The 18,656-nt window shown below is 39.1% G+C and overlaps 1 protein-coding gene across 1 annotated transcript in view; it reads left to right on the forward strand.

Annotated features, from left to right (window-relative positions):
- The window catches only part of LRP1 (LDL receptor protein 1), a 704,914-nt gene extending 686,550 nt beyond the window's left edge, over positions 1-18,364 (forward strand). The window contains exon 79 of the mRNA XM_069324493.1: positions 11,310-18,364. Coding sequence (XP_069180594.1) covers positions 11,310-11,456 — 147 coding nt within the window. The 3' untranslated portion in view covers positions 11,457-18,364. The remainder of the gene's footprint in view (positions 1-11,309) is intronic.
- The last annotated feature ends 292 nt before the right edge of the window (positions 18,365-18,656 follow it).

Raw genomic sequence — 18,656 nt, forward strand, 5'->3', positions numbered from 1 at the left:
CTACCTCACACAGTTAGCTGGTTTAAAATTGGTTTCTTCTTTTAATAAAGTGGTGTTTCTAGAATGGAAAATAAAACAACGGACATTGCTTCATTTTTGTTCCATTCGTTTCACAATAATGTTTTGCTCCACACATTGCATGTTCCCTGTGTACCATTTTGCCCCGGCTGTGTGCCCGAGATACCTGCTCTGAGGCATTCAGATTTATCTCTTGTTAACCGGTATCTCTTGAGTCATCGTACTATCAGGTATTGCATGGGACTTGCTCTCCACATTGAGGCCTTATGTATTTAGGTGTAAGCTTGTGCATAAATAGTGCTTGCCTTGCTTACTGTGTATCTTAGTGCCTTACACAACTCCAGGGCACACTTGACCAAAGTGTAAATGATTCTTCCTTATCAGTATCTTTATATGCCTTCCCTTGATAGGAAAAATCAGGTTGAGGCTGAGTGTATGTGTGATCCAACACACTTCCCTTACCCCTGGACCACCTGCCTGTTTTGTAACACTCCAGGCAGCCAGTATCAGTTGTCTTGAGAAGCTCTGTTTACCTCAGAGTGGGACTATGCTACTTGCAACTTCTCAAGTTGCAATTTGGCATGTTTGAGCACCATTGGTTCTTCCTGTTGCCGTCATCACTCTGCCTGTTGGATGCACGACCCCCTTCTTCCTCCTTTTTATTTAATAAAATATTTATATATACATTAGATAATAATAGTTAAACAATTATTATTTAACAACCTCGATTCTTTTTCACCGTTTCGGTTTTGTATGCTTTCTCTCCTGGTCATCTTGTAATTAATCATCAGCCTTGCCCAGAACACCCTTGTCGTCATTAGAGGACACCCTTGTCGTCATTAGAGGACACCCTTGTCGTCATTAGAGGACACCCTTGTCGTCATTAGAGGACACCCTTGTCGTCATTAGAGGACACCCTTGTCGTCATTAGAGGACACCCTTGTCGTCATTAGAGGACACCCTTGTCGTCATTAGAGGACACCCTTGTCGTCATTAGAGGACACCCTTGTCGTCATTAGAGGACACCCTTGTCGTCATTAGAGGACACCCTTGTCGTCATTAGAGGACACCCTTGTCGTCATTAGAGGACACCCTTGTCGTCATTAGAGGACACCCTTGTCGTCATTAGAGGACACCCTTGTCGTCATTAGAGGACACCCTTGTCGTCATTAGAGGACACCCTTGTCGTCATTAGAGGACACCCTTGTCGTCATTAGAGGACACCCTTGTCGTCATTAGAGGACACCCTTGTCGTCATTAGAGGACACCCTTGTCGTCATTAGAGGACACCCTTGTCGTCATTAGAGGACACCCTTGTCGTCATTAGAGGACACCCTTGTCGTCATTAGAGGACACCCTTGTCGTCATTAGAGGACACCCTTGTCGTCATTAGAGGACACCCTTGTCGTCATTAGAGGACACCCTTGTCGTCATTAGAGGACACCCTTGTCGTCATTAGAGGACACCCTTGTCGTCATTAGAGGACACCCTTGTCGTCATTAGAGGACACCCTTGTCGTCATTAGAGGACACCCTTGTCGTCATTAGAGGACACCCTTGTCGTCATGGGTGAAATGATAATTTCACTCATGAATGAAAATGAGAAATGATAATGACATTGAAGCCTTACAGAGAGATCTACATGAACTCCACAAGTGGTCAGAAGACTGGCAAATGCTTTTTAATATCGACATATGCAAGATGCTGCATGTGGGGCACAACAACCCATATCATTACTACCAAATTAATAGCATTACATTACAGCAGACTGATGAAGAAAAGGACCTTGGAGTCAAAATCCATCACTCAATAAAAGTTGCACAATAGGTGGTTGCAGCAGTCAGAAAAGCTAGCCAAACTCTTGGGATAATCTGGGATAATCAAATGTGCCGGACCAACCGGGCTGTGGTGGGTATGTGGGCCTACGGGCCGCTCCAAGCAACAGCCTGGTGGACCAAACTCTCACAAGTCAAGTCTGGCCTCGGGCCGGGCTTGGGGAGTAGAACAACTCCCAGAACCCCATCAACCAGGTACCTTTGACTATAAGTCAAAAGAGGTAATGGTTCAACTGTATAAATCTCTGATGCGGCCCCATTTGGATTACTGTATCCAAGCATGGAGACCTCATTTTCAGGGCATAGCTGCTCTAGAGAAGGTTAAACATCGGGCAACAAAAGTCATTCCAGAGCTAAGTCATCTCTTGTATCAGGAACAGTTGAGGGCCACAGGGCTAACAACATTGCAAACCAAGCAGGGCATTGCAGATCTCATTGAAACTTTTAAAATACTGAACAAGTTAGAGGATGTTGATCTGGATATTTTCTTCAGAAGGTCAGATGTAACACAAATCAGGAGCAACAGTGTCAAGCTCAACAAGCCACAATGTAGGACTGAGAACAGGAGATGCTTTTTCACCCCACAGGGTTATTAACTCATGGAACTGCCTACCAGCCAAAGCCGTAACTGCCAAAACTGTGTTTATTTTTCAAATATACATAGAAACGATCATCAAGGCATATGGGGGAACCTTAGACAAGCCACCAGCTTCCTGTCCTTGTCGAGGCCACTAGGGTTAGTAGCCCTCAGGTAAATCATTAGAAGACACCCTTGCTGTCATTAGAGAACTCAACAAAGGTTCAGAATTGCACATACAAGGAGGATACAGAAATTTTGTTATCCAGAAATTCAGGGATTTAGATTCATTGAAATTGGAGAAAAATAGATTACAGTTGTATGTAAGACATCTTTCATCTTTTAAAGTTAATTTTGTACGTGTTGTTAATACATTAGTCATCATATGTACCAGTATTTAATTATATAGAAAAGATGAAGCACTGCATAATGTTTATTGCTGCTGCGTTTGCAAGTACCAGGTACAAGTGTGTGAACATTACCTCAACTCGCTCTCGCTGTGCCTAAGTAATGTATTGTTTGAATGTATGTATTAAAATTGTGTTCAGTATTTTTATATATACGTATATATAAAAATACTGAACACAATTTTAATACATACATTCATAAATACATTTTTAATACATACATTCATATATATATACGTATATTGTCCTGGGGACCATTCAGGTTTGTTCGCATATATATGTATATATATATAGTACAGTATATGAATGAATGAATAATGAAAAACTGGAGGAATATACGATCTGGTGTATGGCAAGTTGCTTGCAGATTGAGTATTTTGATGTGTTCACTATCACTAGGCTGTATGTTCTAAATATTTCTGTAATTTATGCTATCGGTTAAGGCTGCAGACATGAATTACATTAATGCATAACGTTATGAATGAAGGTGTTTATAGAAAGGCACGTTGGACACTGATGATGTGACAAAATAGGCTAGAAACATAAGTAAGACTTTCCGAGTGCTGTAATAACCCATCAATGTCTCTCTCTAGGTCTCTTCCTCGGGTGTGTCACACTTGCACTGCAGGAGTAAGTTTGTGTCCTCAGAAATTGGCGCATGGTCTCCTGTACTCTTCCTCTGTCCTCTCCATAGTCAGTCCATCTCGCCCTTTGTACTTCTTTCTCTCTGCCCTTCCTATTCACACTTTGTTTCTCCCTCGCCCCTCCCCCTTTTTTTTTTTTGTATCCATCCATCCTTTCTCCCTCTCTGTTGCTCCTTCCTCTTGTTCTACCTCCTCTCTCTGTTCACCTCATCCATTTAACTCTACCTTTCCACTCTCTCCCTCTTATCTTGTCATCAGTCTTGTTTTAGGGAATGCCTTGTAAATACCTTAACTATAACACATTTGATATTGTATATTTTGTACAGTAGAAGCTCAGTTATCCAGCATTCTAATGTCCGGGAAAACTCATTAGTGGGAATTTAAAAAAGTAACTGATATAAGTGTGCAGTATAGAAACCAGCATCCATACAATTCTGTCTCGTTGGTTTGGACTTGACTGTGCCCTCCAACCCCGGACTAGCCATTTACCCTCCCCCTGGACTCCTTGTGCCTCTGCCCCTCCCCAGACTAGTCATTTACCCTTCCCCTGGACTCCTTGGGCCTCATCCCCTCCCCAGATTAGCCATTTACCCTCCCCTGGACTTCCCCTGGACTCTGTGCTTCTACCCCTCCCCAGACTAGCCATTTACCCTCTCCCCTGGACTTCCCCTGGACTCTGTGCTTCTACCCCTCCCCAGACTAGCCATTTACCCTCTCCCCTGGACTTCCCATGCCTGTAACCCTCCCCAGAATAGCCATTTCTTCAACCCCCTGGACTCCCCATGCCTGTACCCCTTCCCAGACTAGCCATTTCCCCCTCCCCCTGGCCTACCCTTGTTTCTGCCCTTCCCCGGACTAGCCAGTTTCCCTTCCCCAGTACTCCCCACTTCCCCTGCCTCAGACTTGCAATGCCTTTCCTAGACATGCTGTGCCTGTCCCTCATATTCTCCGTGCCACTTCCATGAACTTACTATGCCCCTCCTATAGGTAGATAATCATTTTTCAGACAAGCGACATTGAGGTCATTCGTGATCGTTGGAGCAACAGAGGGTGGTGACGAGACCATGGAAGTCAATTATCATGGTCTTTATTTTTTACATTTTGATTTAAAACAATTTTGATATGCACAACAAAATTACAAGAATGTGATGAATCTGGTAAAATAGTGAAACCACACAATAGAATTGAAGTCACATTGCTATAGTGCATGTTCCTGGGGGAGAATATATGAATGTTTGAATAAGCAGTATCGGCACTTGGGAATCATTACGATGTCTACTTTTGTGCTTTAGCAACAGTATATAGTGTACTGTGCACTTTCTTAACAAGAATATTTCATCAGGCACTGCCTAGGTATGTTAGAAGCTGGTGACTATAGCTTTTACTGTTCTATATATGGATTATAGTATTATATTTGTGCACATACCTACCAGTTAGTTAAACCTTAATTATAGACTCCTAAGGACATGTCTGACTTGCGAATGTTTGATTTGTGTATTGAGATAGATATATGTATATATATGTGTGTAAATCACAAAAATTAACACGTGATGAAAATTAAATTCTTCCTCCGTGGAACACACCTTATAATTTTTGCATCATCAGCAAACATTGAAAGAAACTAGTCTATACCCTCCGGGAGATCATTTACGAATATCAGAAACAGTATAGGTTCAAGGACTGACCCCTGTGGGACTCCACTGGTGATGTCTCGCCAATCTGAGACCTCACCCCTCACAATGACTTGCTGTCTTCTGTTGCTTAGGTACTCCCTTATCCAATGGAGTACCTTCCCTTTCACTCTAGCTGCACCTCCAGCTTTTTCACTAGTCTGTTGTGTGGTACTGTGTCAAAGGCTTTCTGGCAATCTTAAAATATGCAGTCTGCCCACCCTTCTCTATCTTGCCCGATGTCATAAATGTTGGCTTCTATGGGGGATCTAGTATTATTATGGAGAAGGGTCAGCAGTTAGAATCAGGAAGCATCACCATTAAGGGAGATCATAAAGGCCCGGCCCCCAATAAAAATATAAAACAGTAATACTTATAGTGGCTTCCTGAAAATGTCAGCCTAGAGGTAGATCATTGATCTCCTACACAGGAAGAATGGATACTCCTTTAAAACTAACTTAAACAACCCCCATATACATTCACAACAATAACATAATTGCTTTACCACACTATCTTACGTTAAAAGCCTTGGTCCACATAGGCAGGATACAAGGTTTTACAATTAGCACAAACTAGGGTAAAGTCTACTAGGCAAGGGACACTAGCAAGGACTCTATGTAGCTTACTGGTACTACTGGAGCCCACGTGGTTCCACTGGGACCCCCTTAGAGTAACTTAGCAATATAAACACTAGTGATACCCTAATTAATTAATACACATTAATACACACTTATGCCAGAAAACGTGAATACAGCACATTACTTAGCTTGGTAAACTAGACACAGGATGAGGTAAGGGAGAGAAGTAGGAGGAAGGGGAGAGGGATGCAGAGCAACACAGTAGAGATGTTTACACCACGACGCCAGCCACAGAAGGCCGCTTCAGCCTCCAGTCCCAGAGCTCCTGGGCTGACTCGCTGCCAGCCGACTACTCAGCTAATCGTACAGCAGCCCTATATCCAAGTTTACTCAGATCTACTTTACTAATACTTTCTAATCATTTGTAAACATAGTTGATGCCTATTTTATTAATTAATAATCAACCACAAGCTCAGTCTTTAACTGCTCTGTGAGAAACAAGATTCGTCTTACGTCTGGCAAGGAAGATACGAACAGAGACATGTCGACAAGCGCATCAAATAATATAAAGTAATTTATTTAGCTCAATTTGACCTCCAGTTTCCACTGATGAACCCAGGGTCGTAACACCCGATTTTTGTTGCCTGGTCGTAGAATTCAATTAATCCTGTGAGGCAGGACTTGCCATCCCTGAACCCATGTTGATGCTGTGTTACAAAGTTCTTTCGCTCCAGATGTTCCACTAGCTTTTTTCGCACAATCTTCTCCATCAGCTTGCATGGTATGCAAATTAGGGACACTGGCCTGTAGTTCAGTGCCTCCTGTCTATCCCCCTTCTTGTATATCGGGACTACGTTAGCTGCTTTCCAAATTCTTGGCAGTTCTCCTGTTGCCAGTGATTTGTTGTACACTGTGGAGAGTGGCAGGCACACTGCATCTGCTCCTTCCCTTAGTATCCATGGGGAGATTCCATCTGGGCCTATAGCCTTTGTCACATCCAACTCTAGTAAAAGCTTCCATACTTCTCCACCAGTAATCTCAAACTCTTCTAGTGGTTCCTGGTTAACTATTCCCTCTTTTTATCTCTGGAACTTCCCCTTGCTGTAAAGTGAAGACCTGGAGTTTCTTATTCAGTTTCTCGCACACTTGTCATTTGTGGTGAATCCGTCTGCCCCTATCCTTAATTTTATTACCTGTTTCTTTTCTGTTGTTTTTCTCCTGATGTGGTTGTGCAGCAATTTAGGTTGAGTCTTTGCCTTGCTTGTGATGTCATTTTCGTATTGTCTTTCTGCCTCTCTTCTCAACCTGACATATTAATTCCTTACACTCTAGTATCTTTCTCTGTTCTCAATTGTCCTGTTATTTCTATAGTTTCTCCATGCTCTTCTACTTTGCTGCTTAGCTAGCCTACATCTCTGATTAAACCATGAGTTTTTCATCCTCATTTCATTGTTTTCCAAAACCTGTCTGCTGCCTCCTTGCACTTCTGCATGATGTAGTCCATCATGTCTTGGACCGTCTTTCCCCTGAGCTCTATTTCTCATGTTATCTGTTAGGATTTTTCTTATCTCCTCATAGTTTCCCTTTCAGAATGCCAGCCTTTTGTTTTCAATACCCCTCCTCGAGTTCAATACTCCTTCTTCAATCAGATACTCAAACACCAGTACACTGTGGTCGCTCATTCCTACCGGGGCCTCGAAACCAATTTTCCTTATATCGAAGTCGTTAAGAGTGAAGACTAGGTCGAGTCTCGCTGGTTCATCGTTTCATTGTAATTACCTAAGTGTAATTAATTACCTAAGTGTAGTTACAGGATGAGAGCTATGCTTGTGGTGTCCCGTCTACCCAGCACTCTTAGTGTGTGCTAGACAGTAAAACTTACACACACACACACACACACACACACGTGTGTGTACTCACCTAGTTGTGCTTGTGGGGGTTGAGCTCTGGCTCTTTGGTCCTGCCTCTCAACCGTCAATCAACAGGTCTACAGGTTCCTGAGCCTATTGAGCTCTATCATATCTACACTTGAAACTGTGTATGGAGTCAGCCTCCACCACATTACTTCCTAATGCATTCCATTTGTCAACCACTCTGACACTAAAAAAGTTCTTTCTAATATCTCAGTGGCTCATTTGGACACTCAGTTTCCACCTGTGTCCCCTAGTGTGTGTGCCCCTTGTGTTAAATAACCTGTCTTTATCAACCCTGTCGATTCCCTTGAGAATCTTGAATGTGGTGATCATGTCCCCCCTAACTCTTCTGTCTTCCAACGAAGTGAGGTTTAATTCCCATAGTCTCTCCTCGTAGCTCATACCTCTCAGCTCCGGTACTAGTCTGGTGGCAAACCTTTGAACCTTTTCCAGTTTAGTCTTATGCTTGACTAGATATGGACTCCATGTATGTGTGTGTGTGTGTGTAATTACCTAAGTGTAGTTACAGGATGAGAGCTACGCTCGTGTTGTCCCGTCTTCCCAGCACTCTTTGTCATGTAACGCTTTGAAACTACTGACAGTCTTGGCCTCCACCACCTTCTCACTTAACTTGTTCCAACCGTCTACCACTCTATTTGCGAAGGTGAATTTTCTTATATTTCTTCGGCATCTGTGTTTAGCTAGTTTAAATCTATGGCCTCTTGTTCTTGAAGTTCCAGGTCTCGGGAAATCTTCCCTGTCGATTTTATCAATTCCTCTTACTATTTTGTATGTAGTGATCATATCACCTCTTTTTCTTCTGTCTTCTAGTTTTGGCATATTTAATGCTTTTAACCTCTCCTCGTAGCTCTTGCCCTTCAGTTCTGGGAGCCACTTAGTAGCATGTCTTTGCACCTTTTCCAGTTTGTTGATGTGCTTCTTAAGATATGGGCACCACACAACAGCTGCATATTCTAGCTTTGGCCTAACAAAAGTCATGAACAATTTCTTTAGTATATCGCCATCCATGTATTTAAAAGCAATTCTGAAGTTAGAAAGCATAGCATAGGCTCCTTGCACAGTATTCTTTATGTGGTCCTCAGGTGATAGTTTTCTATCTAGAACCACCCCTAAATCTCTTTCTTTATCAGAATTCTTTAAAGATTTCTCACATAATATATAGGTTGTGTGGGGTCTATGTTCTCCTATTCCACAGTCCATAACATGACATTTATTAACATTAAATTCCATTTGCCAAGTGGTGCTCCATATACTTATTTTGTCCAGGTCTTCTTGAAGGGCATGACAATCATCTAAATTTCTTATCCTTCCTATTATCTTAGCATCATCAGCAAACATGTTCATATAATTCTGTATACCAACTGGTAGATCATTTATGTAGACAATAAACATCACTGGTGCAAGAACTGAACCCTGTGGTACTCCACTTGTGACATTTCTCCATTCAGATACATTGCCTCTGATTACTGCCCTCATTTTTCTATCAGTCAGAAAATTTTTCATCCATGATAGAAGCTTACCTGTCACCCCTCCAATATTTTCCAGTTTCCAGAACAACCTCTTATGTGGAACTCTGTCGAAAGCCTTTTTTAGGTCCAGATAGATGCAGTCAACCCAACCATCTCTTTCCTGTAATATCTCTATGGCTCGATCATAGAAACCGAGTAAATTCGATACACAGGATCTTCCAAATCGAAAACCATACTGTCTGTCTGATATTATATAATTTCTCTCCAGGTGTTCTACCCATTTAGTTTTGATTAGTTTTTCCAATACTTTCACTATTACACTTGTCAATGATACAGGTCTATAATTGAGGGGGTCTTCCCTGCTGCCACTTTTGTAGATTGGAACTATGTTAGCCTGTTTCCACCCGTCTGCTACGATTCCTGTACACAGGGATGCCTGAAAGATCAGGTGAAGTGGAATGCTGAGCTCAGATGCACATTCTCTCAGAACCCATGGTGAAACGCCATCTGGGCCAGCTGCTTTGTTCTTACCGAGCTCCTTGAGCATTTTTTCCACTTCGTCTCTAGACACCTCTATGTGTTCTATGTTGTTCTCTGGAATTCTTATTGTATCTGGTTCCCTAAAGATTTCATTTTGTACAAACACACTTTGGAACTTTTCGTTTAGTGTTTCACACATTTCCTTTTCATCTTCCGTGAATCTATTTCCCATTTTCAACCTCTGAATATTATCCTTTACCTGCAATTTGTTGTTTATGAATTTATAGAATAGACCTGGTTCTGTTTTACATTTGTCCGCAATCCCTTTTTCAAAATTTCTTTCTGCCTCTCTCCTCACTGCCGTGTAGTTGTTTCTCGCATCTTTGTATCGCTGGTATGTTTGGGGGTTCGGCCTCTTCCTGTATTGATTCCATTTTTGTGTCTTTCGGTCTCTAGCCCTCTCGCAATTTCTATTGAACCAATCCTGTTTCCTAGTTCTGCATCTCTGTTTTGGTATAAATTTTTTTGTGCCTTTATCATATATTTCACAAAACTTGCCATACATCTCATTCACTTCCTTGCCTAGCATCAAGTCTGTCCAATTATACTCACTAAAAAAATTTATAAGGTCACCATAATGTCCTCTCCTGAAGTCTGGTTTTTCAACTGCTTCAACCTCCTTATTTTCTTCCAGCTTATAACGCATTGCATACTTTATGTGTGTGTGTGTACACATGTCTCATCAAAGTATAGTATGTATGTGAATGCATTAAATTCCCTTTTTGACTTCTGACACAGCCTGTTGTCATGTCAATACTGTACATTCTAACTTACAAAAGATCACCAAACTTATTGAAACAATTGACATTTGATTTCTTCAATCTTGATTGTTTTGTTTATAAGACACTGGGCTTATGATCGGGTAAATCCTTTGACTTTGCCAAAGGACATATCTTCTTCAGCTTCAGATCTTAACCATGCATTGCCTTTAATTTGCCTTTAATTTTAATAAGAATTATTCCAGTACAAATTATTAGTATTACTTTTTAGATGACAATAGCCTATAGTAGTTAGTATAGAGGCATGACACTGTTTCATCCGTTATAAATGATGATAGCTGCCATTTGTTAGTGAAGATTCGTGATGCTACACTAGTTGTTATTTAACACTGAACTTGCGACTGTTATCACCATTGTCGCCTCACCTGTGAACCAAAAAACAAAAAAAAATTAGTTATTGTATGATAAATTTGCATGCAAAAAGTAAAGTCCAACAAACAAATAAATCTGGTTTTGTGCACCAAATCCTTATCTTGACCCCTCCGAAGTATATATATATATATATATATGGGCATAATGGCTTGGCGCTTTTCCCTGATAATTCCAAATTCCATTGGTTTTGTGCTTTGCTCATGGTAACTGTCAGTTTGTCGTGTTGACCAGATGGGTAGTTTGCTGAAGGTGCTGTAGGGAGGGGGGGGATGAGGACTGTCATGTGTAATTTGGATAGGTTTTATGTTTGTTGCTTCACTTATTCCTTTACACAATGTATTGTTTGTATTTCAGATATGTCAGTGTTCTTCAAAGTAAGAAAGGATTAAACTTCATGGAAATTTCTTTTGCAATATTTAGCATAATTGCATATGTTATGGATACAGAATGTTACATTTTCTAATTTATCCTCATCATTTTTGTACAGCCAAACACCTTCAAAAACCCAGTATACGACAGCCTGTACAGCGAAGAAGCTGCGACATCGATCACACAGGAGGAGAAGACTGGTTTGCTACAGTCGGACCCTCTGGGCGCCCTAGACACAAGTCGGTCCACTGGGTCGAAGTCTTAACGCCGGCTATTCCTCCTAATCACCATCATCCACAAAATCATAACACAACTACGTACTTGGACATATAAGTGTAAAAGTACTTCAGAGTTTTCTGAAAAAAGTTTCTGAAAGTGGAGTGGCCAAATGGAGAAGATACTCTACTACAAAACCTGAAAATCGCAAATGATAGTCTTGGCTACCTGCAATACTTACAAAAGTTATGTCTCGGTTCATTCCTTCACAGGAAATGACTAATGCATAGAATCTTCCTCAGACAATTCAGCCATTGACCATCTTTACACCTTAAGATGCTAAAATAAAACTGCACTAATATTAGAGTTTTTGCAACAATTTAATATGGTGGGTTGGCTGTTGCTAAAACAGAGCAATTGCCTTTTGTGCCACCATAAATCTGGAATGTATCGGAAAGAATGTGGGTTACCTCATCAAGCGCGCACAAACTGGAAAAATGGAATAGCAGTAGTAAAGGTAATTTTAACCGCTACACTGCACCAGTCGCTATCTGCGATTTCCCCTGCACTCCAATTGCCATTTTCAATTTATTCCCATTTGATTTGTTGACTATTTTAGTCATGCACACTCCAGTGTAGTACAGTACTTTGTAATAGCTGCACAGTTTAGGGGTTAAAGAGAAAAAAAAGAGGTGCTTTTTGTTTATTGGATAATATGAAGTGCTATTTAAGAGCTTGGCCACCTTGAGTAGTGGTGCAGAGCTCATCTGGCCACAATCATGATCGGTGAAAGAGACGGCGGCCTTTGTACGTTACCACAGCAGTGCTTCCATGGATGACTAAAGCTTGCCACTCTATTATAGAACTAGTTACATTACTTACTCCTTTTATAACAATTACCATCCACTATATATATATATATATATATATATATATATATATATATATATATATATATATATATATATATATATATATATATATATATATAAAATTATATTAATAATATAGTATATACATAGGTGTGTGTGTGTGATGAGTGATTCCTGCCGAAATGTTAGATCTGTAATTAACATAGCTTTCGGAAATTTTTTGTGTAAAGTCATCTTCAGTGATTTGTATGTTAATCTATAATTTTTCTTTGTGTAATAAATACTGTATGTTTAAGTTAAATATAATCAATTTTGGTTAATGCCACTTTTAGAGATTGTATAGTGACTAATTATGGCTCTTTTGAAGGTGTCTAGGAAAAGTCTGTTAGTCTCCCCAATAAAATTGTTACAGAATCCTAGGAGGAGCAGAGGTGCACATGATTCATAGTGGGAATATTGTAATGTTTTGCGTGGCATTTGTGAGAAGATGGAGAATGTGGGCGGAATCACTGGACGTCACCACAAAGCCATATTATGGCTCTTGACGTTACAGGCGCCGTAATCAAGTATTCCATCTTAAATATGTTCTTGGATGCTGGTTTTTATTTTTCACTTATTTATTTTGTATACAAATTAGTGTAGGGAGTTACTTGCCGTAACATATTTTAGTAAAACTATTATTTTATAAATTTTCAGAACATTTCTTCTTGTTTATGGTGCTTTGTTTAGTGTGCATCAGTCCAAATTTTTCCACTTGCAAGCTGCCAGTGATGCCCAAGTGATTTGTATAAATTTTACTTATAACTTTGATAAAGTTAAGCATTGTCCTTATGGTAAATAAGTTTTGGCACATGATTTTGACACCTCCCCCCCCCCCCCAAAAAAAAAAAAACACATCTATGAGGAAATATTGAAGCCATATCACGATCACTGGCGTGTATGTCTGAGGAGTTCAAGGATATGGTTCAATCTCTTCATACAGCTTCAGTATTTTCTGTTACTCATTTGACATTTTTTTTAAACAGTATTTAAGATAAAAGTTACAAAAATTTAGCTAAAATTTGATGACCCGCATTGATTAATATTCTTGGTGTTTGAGATGCCATTCCCAACATAACTAGTTACTGAAATTGGTAAATTAATGTATTGTTTAGAACACATCGGTAAATTTAGTTATTTTCTCGAATCATTTTAATGGCAAAGTTTTTATACTGTAATTATTATAGGAGTCAAGAAACCCACTAATTATCTAACCCAAAGGTCGTTAGGGCACTGATCCTCGGAACCCAATTGTCGTTAGGGCATTGATCCTCGGAACCCAAGGGTCGTTAGCACATTGATCCTTGGAACCACTGCATGCCCCTCAAGGTAACAAAGCAAACCACCTCATGATATGGTAATGTACTAAATGTAATGACATTGTTGTAGTCACAAAGGGCTGTGTTTCCACAACTTCAATAATTTGCTGCTCAACCTGCTATTCACTTTTAATGTACTGTATACTTCATACACTATCTAATTTACTTTAAATAATCAGCGTTTAAAGATTTATATTTTAAGGAGGCTAAGAGACCTTTTGGGCTGTATAAGAGAGCTGTAGTGTGTTCTATGCAAGGAAAGCGTATATCAAAACAACACGCATTTGACTGATGTACAAAAGTATTTAGTGTTTACAAATTTCCAACGGTTGGATTCCTGAAAAAAAGTACCAAACCAACGGATTGCAATGATTGTGGGACTGCAGGCTTCTCCAAGCAATATCCTTTTTATTAAAGGTATTTCAAGACAAGCCTGGCCCCAAGACTGTCTTTGGGAGTAGAATAACTCTGAACCAACTCCACGTAACTCCGGGAAAAATAAACTGAAGCTTACACATGGGAAGAAAGACTGGAGTCTACTGTGAGATACATGGTAAAGAGATTGGTTCATAGCCATTAATCCACACACACTGTTTCAAATGTAACGTTTATAAAGTTAATACTGCTTCTCTTAGTGAACACATTAAGCATCACTAATGGATTAATAACTTGGCATTTCAAACTTGCATAGTTACTGCATATTTTAAACACTGCAGTTATAAAATGTGTATACTAAAGCATGTACATAGTCTATCTGTTCAGGGAATTTATGACAATGACTCGCTCTCCACCATTGGATGACTGCTGAAGTAGGAGGAAGACTTTCAAATTCTGTGTGATTTCCAAACTTTCAGTTTGGAACTCTCAGCAAATGAAAAATAGTACATGATGAAATGGGCAGGACTGGTACAAAATGTAGGTCTCAGAGTTTTAAATTAAGCAGAAATTAAACTTAGTGTGAATGTACATAGTTGCACAATGAAATCATGAGAATATGATGTATCTATGAGAAAATATTAGGGCCATACAATGGAATCAAACCCACATCCCAAGGAAGTCTTGAGATATTTTTAATCTCATTATATGACCTTAATATTTTCTTCATGTACATATTTGTTTTCCCCCCTGGTAGTACGATGTAAATCGGTAGGGCAATTCAATAAATACTGGCAAGCAGGGCCGAGCCATCTACGTCAAGCTAAGAAGTCAGTAGGTCAATAATACTCGTGAGCAGGGCTGAGCCATCTACTTCAACCTAAGTTTGGTTTTCAACTGATAATGAACATTATTATTATTTACCAACACAACTAACTTTGTAGTTGATTTGTAGGTCTGTTTTTTTGCTCTCCCTACGTCTTTCTCCGAGAAGCCATTACACTACATCATCATTGACCAGAATGTGCCATATTACAAAATGTGATATTAATGATTCAAATCTCAGTATGTATTTTATATATAAATCATTAAGGAAGTAGAAAATTCAATGTTATATCGGCTACCGCTACATCCCTTCAAGTATCTTGTACTCTTCATGAATATAAAAATGATTCAAATATTTAATAATAATTGTGAGACAGTACCCTACTTGCAGTATTAGACTCATTTGTGCCTGATTTATATAAAATTCTTATCTGTAGAAGTGGTGTCTTGAAATGAATGTTCAACCTAGCTTCTCCAGCACAAATTCTGTACAATACATGCCTAAACTGTGTTGAAGCATGTGGAACTGGCATCTTCAGCTTAAATTTGCCACTAATGCACCCCCTTTAAATTTATTAGTAATATTACATTTGGTGAATTATATGGAAATTTTTAGTATAAACAATACAATTGACATAACGTGATTAAAGAAAACTCGCATGTTACACGCGTACATTTTCAGCACCGATGTCTCGTAATACTGTAAACATTAACATAATGTGGTAAAAGGAAACACAACATTATATGCATGCATTTTTCATCATTGAGGTCTCTTGATACATATTAATATACAGTAACGTAACGACAGGAGACAAACACATTAAACATGTGCATTTTCACCACAGAGGTCTCGTGATACACATTAATATAACTGCTTACTATAGTTCTAGTAAATAACCTAGAACTTTACTTTGTTGATGTATTTTTCATCAGGTAATATGAAAATATTTACAATATGTACATCATTTTCTATATACACTACCATATTATGTATAGCTAAACTTTGTGTAATATATACATTGTAATGCAGAAAATAAATCACAGTAACATGGCTGAAAATTAATAAACGAACCCCCACATGCAAAGACAATGATAAGGTTTGAGCCCATTCTGGATACTTCTCAAGTCGTGTCGACTTCAGAAGGGTCCAACATGGACCAAAATGCTGGAACTTTCCATACGTATGGGTTGGGTCATATATTGCAATGTTTACTAAATACTTACACCGTCTCTTGGAAGTGTACGTAATAGGTACACAAGGCTCTTGGAAGTGTACGTAATAGGTACACAAGGCTCTTGGAAGTGTACGTAATAGGTACACAAGGCTCTTGGAAGTGTACGTAATAGGTACACAAGGCTCTTGGAAGTGTACGTAATAGGTACACAAGGCTCTTGGAAGTGTACGTAATAGGTACACAAGGCTCTTGGAAGTGTACGTAATAGGTACACAAGGCTCTTGGAAGTGTACGTAATAGGTACACAAGGCTCTTGGAAGTGTACGTAATAGGTACACAAGGCTCTTGGAAGTGTACGTAATAGGTACACAAGGCTCTTGGAAGTGTACGTAATAGGTACACAAGGCTCTTGGAAGTGTACGTAATAGGTACACAAGGCTCTTGGAAGTGTACGTAATAGGTACACAAGGCTCTTGGAAGTGTACGTAATAGGTACACAAGGCTCTTGGAAGTGTACGTAATAGGTACACAAGGCTCTTGGAAGTGTACGTAATAGGTACACAAGGCTCTTGGAAGTGTACGTAATAGGTACACAAGGCTCTTGGAAGTGTACGTAATAGGTACACAAGGCTCTTGGAAGTGTACGTAATAGGTACACAAGGCTCTTGGAAGTGTACGTAATAGGTACACAAGGCTCTTGGAAGTGTACGTAATAGGTACACAAGGCTCTTGGAAGTGTACGTAATAGGTACACAAGGCTCTTGGAAGTGTACGTAATAGGTACACAAGGCTCTTGGAAGTGTACGTAACAGGTACACAAGGCTCTTGGAAGTGTAAAGGTAAATCAGGTAATAATGCTAAGTAATGTTCAAGAGATACAAATACCATGTATTAATGATGCCAACAATATCGATAACATAGCATTTCCTTTATGGTAAGGAAATACCGTAAGGTATTTCTAAGGTAAGGTAAGGAATACCTTAGCTTTGATTGAGTTGGTCTTCAATTATTGCTGTAGGATGATGTAAGGTGGCAATGACCCACCATAGCAGGGCAACATAATTTAGCCAAGACTAAGACCTTGCATGATTATCTTATTTTAATGGTGTACAAATTTAATTGCTACAGTTAACTTTTTTTGCTTAACTCATATTCTCATTATATAAAGCCATGCTATGTAGCTAATCATTATAAGCAGTGCATTATAAATTTTAGATGATGAAGTATGTTTTTTTGTTTTGATGTATCGGTAGGAGAAAAATATATCTCTTGGTTTTTCAATGTTGATAAAAATAGTTTTCATGAGTATTTCGAGATTGTCGCAGCAACGGGACATGAACGTCTTCAGTTCTGCACAATGAAATCACGAAAACTTGATGTATCTATGAGAAAATATTGAAAATATATATAATGGGATCAAACCCATCCCTAAAATGGTGAAACACATGCACTGCACTAATGGTCACCAGTGCGTGTGCTGCGAGAGTCCAGGGATGCTCTTTGGACCCAATCATACTTTTTCAATATTTTTATCTAGTTCTTGTACTGCATCTTGTTTTCAATTAATGCTATTGTCTCTTCTTAGAATGTTGAGATATATTTGATTCATATATACTTAAACACAAGTTTATGATTTTGTATGAATAATGAGTTAAATTATTACTACTGTACGTATTTATATTCATAATAGCTCTACCAAACTCTTAAATTCTGTGCAGAGCAGTTTTTTAATCCCCGGTTAGTTACCTGGGCATGAGAGTAAGAATCTTTTTAAGACAAATATTTTGTTAGAGGAAGCCTATGCAGGAATAATTGCCCAATGAAACAAAAGTGCCAAAATGTGGCTTCCTGCCATGGTACAGCTGTGTTATGTAATATTGGGAGTCATGAACCGGTCTTTCTGTATTACCACACTGTATGTGACGGCTAATGTTCAAAGTCTCCGTGTGGGGATAACACGCAGACGCCACATAAACTGATGCATATCTGCTTTGCTCACTGGATGGCAATTTGTACATCAATGTTTAATTTTGTATTGTAATATTCCCCTGGTGTCATCTTGAAGGTAATTAAGGTATTATTATGTAGTGCAAATTATACAACAAATGATATTGCATGTGAGTATTGTAATAAGAATGACATTTCTCTGGATGTTAACATGAAATTATTTAAACTTGTAATTATTTTAGTCACAAACCAATTTACTTACACAAAAACTGTATGCTTGAATTGAAGAATCTTTGAAGAAGAGGCAATTACAGTTGAATCAATACAAAATCAAATTGCTTTTTATGCAAAGTTTTATCTTCATATTTTTGTACATATGAGAACCACAGTAGTAAATTTATAAAATGGCATTTTATTTCTCCTGTGTTATTGGAAATCATACTTGATTCTGTTACCAACGTTGACCAAACCACAAACTAGAAAGTGAATAGATGAAGACGTCTCGGTCCATCCTGGACCGTTATCAAGTCGAATATGACCAGGTCCAGGACAGACCGAAACGTCGTCGTCTCTTCACTTTCTAGTGTGTGATTTGGTCAACATTTTTTAGCCACGTTATTGTGACTCCTCATCTGCCTCTGTTACCAACTGTTGGTAGTAATTACCAAGTTCTTGTTTTGAAGGTTATCTTCAGATG

The sequence above is a fragment of the Procambarus clarkii genome, chromosome 14 (genome assembly GCF_040958095.1).
Source record: "Procambarus clarkii isolate CNS0578487 chromosome 14, FALCON_Pclarkii_2.0, whole genome shotgun sequence".
Taxonomy (NCBI): Eukaryota; Metazoa; Arthropoda; class Malacostraca; order Decapoda; family Cambaridae; genus Procambarus; species Procambarus clarkii.